The sequence below is a fragment of the Aristolochia californica genome, unplaced genomic scaffold, assembly GCF_029961685.1.
Source record: "Aristolochia californica isolate CCGP_79_NKW_82.1479 unplaced genomic scaffold, dmAriCali1.0.hap1 SCAF_16, whole genome shotgun sequence".
Classification (NCBI taxonomy): Eukaryota; Viridiplantae; Streptophyta; class Magnoliopsida; order Piperales; family Aristolochiaceae; genus Aristolochia; species Aristolochia californica.
The window spans coordinates 14,257,053-14,262,902 of NW_027181837.1; the positions used below are offsets into that span (position 1 = coordinate 14,257,053).

A 5,850-nucleotide genomic window follows, 5' to 3' on the forward strand; every position below is an offset into this window, starting at 1 on the left:
GTTTAGGGCCTTCCATCACAGGAGCTAATTAAGCTCAATCACAGGAGCTAATTAGGCTCAATCATTCCTTGTATGTAGAAATCCAATATTTTGTAATCAATTGTAAATCTCTGTAATTAGGGATATCACTCCTATAAATTAATGAAAGTATGGCACCCCAATGTGTGGTGAATTTTAAATCATTCTTTTCAACTGTGAACTACGCCAGACCATTCTTTCTTCCCCGACTGTATCTCTCTACAAGTCTCGCAGCCCTCAACTCTGCCACCTCTGCCACCTCTGCCGCAATCAATCTCCATGGAAGCTCTAAGCATAGCGGCATCTGGGTCCGTATCATGATAGTCATATCTCCGTGAGTTAAGATAGCAGAGCGCTGCCTTCTTTAACTTTGGATGTCCGAATTATGCAGATGCAAGCATTACAGAAGGATTTGCAGAATCAGGGCTCCATGCTGCTGTAAAATATTTTCTTGCAGACACTGCCATAACGAAGCTATGGTGATCTCATTCAACTCGTTGCTCATTAAAACCCGCTTTGCTTCAAGTCCATGAGAACCCACTTGATAATTTTTTTTTGTCTGATGCAGCTTCATTCCGGTGATGGGCATCGGATGCCGAGACACGAAGTGGAAACTGTAATGGCTCTAGCTTCTGTTCTTGGTCTTCTTTTAAGTTTGATTTAGCAATGGGAAGCTCTTGAGCTATCTGGGTCTCTGTTTTCTCAGGTTATTTGTTCAAACTGCAAACTCGAACAGCCGGTACCGTGAAACGCAGATCTCCATGATCCATCTGATTATTTCCTCCGTAACATTGGGCAATTTTTTCTTTTCTTTCTTTGTTTCTTTCTTCTGTCAATAGTGCTTGTGATTGTTTAATGAACAGGTAGTGAGATCATGCCTGAATTGTGGCATCGTCATGGGGCGCTACTTCTGTGCAATCTGTAAATTCTACGACGATGATGTTAGTCTTCACTTCCAATTCCCAGATTGTTACCATAACAGAGAATTGATATATGCAGGTTTGACTAATGGGTGAAGCTAACCAGACCGATGACTTTATTGCAGGTTTCAAAGAGGCAATTCCATTGCAGACAATGTGGCATTTGCAGGTAAACTTGCCAGGCTCTGTCTTTTTGAATCAGTTTTTGCAATCTTCTCGAGGTCAAATGATTTCAAGCATCTTGTATGCCGCAATTCTTTGGCCTTTTTCAATGTCTCTTCCTCTTTTGCAGGATCGGTGGAAGGGAGAACTTCTTCCACTGCAAAAAATGTGGTAATTTATTCATTCTTAAGCAGAATATTATTTGCTGGAAAAGTATTTTTGCTGCTCTATTCTGTGCGCTCACCTGCGCCTTTGATCCTCAACAAAAAAACAAATACTCTGATTTCTTACAGGATGTTGTTATTCAAATGACTTGAAAGAGAATCATGTATGTGTGGAGAATTCACTAAGACATGACTGTGCAATTTGCTTGGAGGTAAGTGATAATTTTCTAGAGTGTTGGAAATGGTTACATTTACTGGCATGAATTTGACTCTTTTTTCCTACTCGGGCAGTACTTATTTGATTCTCTGAAACCCATGAAAGTGATGAAATGTGGGCATACCCTGCATTCCAAGTGTTTTGAGAAGATGATGACGAAGGGGTAAGAAGTGATAATCTGGCTTTATTGAACTACTTGGTTCTGTAATCTTGATTCTATTCTTTCTGACTTTTGATCTGCCAGGGTGGCTGCTTGCCCCATTTGCGCTCTCCCTCTTGAGATTCCAAGTGTTTTGAGAAGATGATGACAGAGGGGTAAGGAGTAAGTGATAATCTGGCTTTATTGAACTACTGGTTCTGTAATCTTGATTCTATTCTTTCGACTTTTGATCTACCAGGGTGACTGCTTGCCCCATTTGCGCTGTCCCTCTCTAGTGATCGAGCTTGATGGAACTCTCTTTTATGCTCGATGAACATTTTAGCACTTGTGTGACTCAAAAGAACTCCTATTTTCAGTAAGAATGTAACTCTGAAACTAAGCTTTCCTTTGTTTTTCATATTTAGATTCAGGCCACAATGGTGTAAATCCATTCTCTAGATCCTCACCTCCTATTTTAGAAGTTAAAAAGAAAAAGGTGGGTAGCACTTCAACCACTTTTAAAAAGAAAAAGAGATTGGAAATTGGGTTTGACTGCTTTGTTCATTCTTTCTTGCTCGTTAAGTTATGTTCCGCACTGATAAGAGAGAATAGTATGATTTTGTCTTCCTCATGCTAGGCAAGGGTCTTAGTCTAGGGTGGCAAGGCCTTCGATAGACTACAATATAATATGGTTAAAGGGGTTGGCCTGAACTTGACCTGTTTATTAAGTGGGTAAAATTATCACCGTCAACATCAATTTCATCCATGGAGATTCTTGTTTTAGGAAAGTCATATACGGAGTAAGAAACTCTCCCAGCAATGTAAATTCCTCAGGGCTTAATGGCTGGCTTAGCTTCGAAGTAGACTCCATGATTATCTTCGTTGTTGCTGGATCTTCTCTGCAGGTATTTGTAGTAAACAAATTACAAGATTATCTATGCGAAATTTGTTAAGGTTTGATCTTATGCTACCATGGCGATGAGACAGAAGGGAAAGAAGGAGAAAGAGGATGACAGAGGATACAAATAAATCGAGGACCACGCAGACCACTATAGAAAGAGGAGAATGAATAATTCACCGATGCTTTCAATTCGTTAATACAAGTATTTATAGGTTACAAAGAGATACACTTTTATATGATAAGCATTATCACATAGCTTTAGAATTACAATTTGAGGTAATCTCAACTTCTCTCATCCTTATTTTTATGTCTATCATGACCCCACAAGATGGAGCTCCGAGAGGAGAGTCCAATCTTGGTCTTCAAGAAGAGGAAGCGTATTCGGGGAAATGGTTTGGTGAGAGAATCTGTTAATTGATTAGCAGTGGACACATGTGTCACCCAAAGATCAGTACTCTGAACTTGTTCCCAAAGGAAGTGGTAATCCAAAGCGACATGTTTCATGCGCGAGTGAAAGACAGGATTGGAGCACAAATTTATAGCACCGATACTGTCACAATAAAGTACTGGTTGTCGCGGAAGAAAAACACCAAGTTTAATGAGAAGAGAGCAGATCCAACATATCTCAGCTACAGTAGATGCAACAGATCGATATTCCACCTCAGTAGAGGATCGAGTCATAATTCATTGTTTCTTAGAACTCCAAGAGATAAGATTGCGACCTAGGTCAACAATATAGGCACTGGTTGAAGTGAAATTATCTTTGTTACGTACCCAATCAGCATCAAAGAATGCATGAGGAGACAAAATAAATTGTCGATATAGTACAATACCATGATCTAGAGTCCCACATGTTAAGCTGTGAAGCCTAATTAACACCTTATGCTGAGTTGGTCGTGGATCATCCAATCCACGATATATTGACTGTTTTTTCATTAAGGGCAGTTTGGAAATTTTACTTTAGTATTGCGGATGCCCTAATTTTCTCTTTATAATTGAGAAGCGCCGCTATTAGGGTTTTGATCATCTTAATCCGAGGAGCATCTCGAGAGGTTAGGGAGAAACACCTGTAAGTGTGCGATTTCTCTTGTAAACTATTTCATCTTCATAGTGGATTCCTATAGCGGCGGAAGACAGGACGTAGTCTCACCTTGAGGCGTCCCTGTATAAATTTTGTTGCTTGTTTTCGTGCTTGCTTTTCCTTTCTTTCGTGATTATTATTATTATCCTTGTTAGTTTGGAATTCTGGCGTTTAATTCCTAACAAGTGATATCAAAGCTTTGGTTCGTGATTGAGAGCAATGGCTAACAGAGAAGGATTGACCCTAGGAATCAACAAGTTTGATGGTATGGATTTTGCGTTCTAGAGGATGCAAATTGAAGATTATCTGTACAATATAAAGCTGCACACACCACTTTTGGATATGAAACCAGAAGGTATGAAAGATGATGAGTGGAATCTCCTTGATAGACAAGTGTTGGGAATAGTTCGATTAATACTGTCAAAGAACGTTGCTCACAACATGGCGTCAGAGAAAATCAACAAGGATGATGAAGATTCATGTATGAGAAGCCTTCTGCAAATAATAAGGTACATCTCATGAAAAAAATCTTCAATTTAAAGATGAAAGAAAATACATCAGTTGTATCGTATTTGAATGAGTTTAGCACAATTGTTAATCAATTGACATCCGTTCAAATTAAATTTGATGATGAGGTTCGCGCTTTAATTATTTTGGCGTCTCTGCCAAATTTTTGGGAGCCTATGTGGGTGGCGGTTAGCAACTCTATAGGTAATGGAAGTTGATCTTTAATGATGTTCGGGGTACCTTTCTTGAGAAAGAAGTAGAAAGGACTCCGGAGAATTGTTGACATCTAATTTTTCCCTTAGTGTCGATACTAGGGGAAGGAATTTTGAGAGGAATTCCAACAAGGGCATTGGTAGAGGAATGTCAAGGAATGGTTGAAGCAAGTCCAAATTCGGAAGGAATGTGGAATGCTGGAATTGTGGCAAGTCTGGTCACATAAAGAAGAACTGCATAGCACCGAAGAAAGATGAAAAGAAAAATGTTGCTACAAATGCGGTGACTGAAGAGGTACACGATGATTTATTCTTGTCGGTTGATAGCCCTGTTGACTCTTGGGTGTTAGATTCATGAGTTTCTTTTCACACCACCGTACATTGTGAGATCATGGAGAATTATGTTGTTGGAGATCACGGAAAGGTGTATCTTGCTGATGGAGAACCTTTGGATATTGTCGGTATTGGTAATGTTAGTTTGAGGATGTCAAACGGATTTGTGTGGAAAATTCACAAGGTGAGACATGTACCAAAACTGATGTGTTATTTGATCTCAATAGGGCAGCTTGATAATGAAGGTCATAATGTGACTTTTAATGGTACTACCAGGAAAGTCACAAAGGGATCTATGGTTGTTGCACGGGGAGTTAAAACTAGAACTCTTTACAACCCTTCCAATTGCAGAGATATTGTTGCAGTTGCTGATGCTGTTACTGATTATGACTTGTGGCATTATAGCCTCAGTCATATGAGTGAGAAGGGAATGAAAGTGCTTCAATCCAAAGGGAAGCTACCAGGGTTGAAAACTGTAAACAACGGTTTGTGTGAAGGTTGTATTTTTGGCTAGCAGAAAAGGGTCAGCTTTTCTAAGGCCAAAAAGGAACATAAGACAACAAAATTGTGGTTCACACTGATGTGTAGGGGCCTTAAGTTGTTACTTCCCTTAGTGCTTCTAACTACTATGTGGCATTTATTGATGATGCATGCGGAAAGGTATGGGTTTATTTCTTGAAAAAAATCTGATGTCTTTGATACCTTCAAGAGATGGAGAGCATTAGTTGAGAATGAGACAAATTTGAAGGTAAAGTGCCTACAGTCAGATAATGAGGGAGAATACATATATGATGATTTTAAGCGGTACTGTGATGATAATGGAATCAAGATGAAGAAGATCATTCCTGGAAAACCTTAACAGAATGGTGAGGCTGAGACGATGAACAAAACTTTGAACGAGTGTGCTATGAGTATGAGATTATGTTCGGGATTGCCAAAGATCTTTTGGTCTGAGACGATTAATACTGCCTATTTGACCAACAGAGGTCCCTCAACACCATTGGATTGCAAAATACCAAAAGAGGTATGCAACGACAAATAGATAAACTTTTCTTTCTCTAAAGTTTTTTGTTGTGTTTCTTATATTCATATTGATTCTTCTACTAGAAATAAACTTGATGCTAAATCTAAGATATGTTTCTTTATTGGCTATGGTGATACTGAGTTTGGTACTCACTTTTGGGATGAACAAAGTC

The 5,850-nt window shown here is 39.1% G+C and overlaps 1 protein-coding gene across 1 annotated transcript; it reads left to right on the forward strand.

Annotated features, from left to right (window-relative positions):
- The first annotated feature begins 229 nt into the window (after nt 1-229).
- On the forward strand, nt 230-2,127 carry LOC137953962 (E3 ubiquitin-protein ligase SRFP1-like). Its single transcript, XM_068801539.1, has 11 exons — nt 230-326; nt 410-497; nt 587-634; nt 725-757; nt 882-959; nt 1,064-1,107; nt 1,231-1,271; nt 1,394-1,476; nt 1,556-1,644; nt 1,726-1,796; nt 1,880-2,127. Exons 1-10 carry the CDS (start codon nt 298-300, stop codon nt 1,784-1,786), a joined length of 594 nt encoding a protein of 197 aa, XP_068657640.1. The 5' UTR covers nt 230-297; the 3' UTR covers nt 1,787-1,796; nt 1,880-2,127.
- Nucleotides 2,128-5,850: the final 3,723 nt, after the last annotated feature.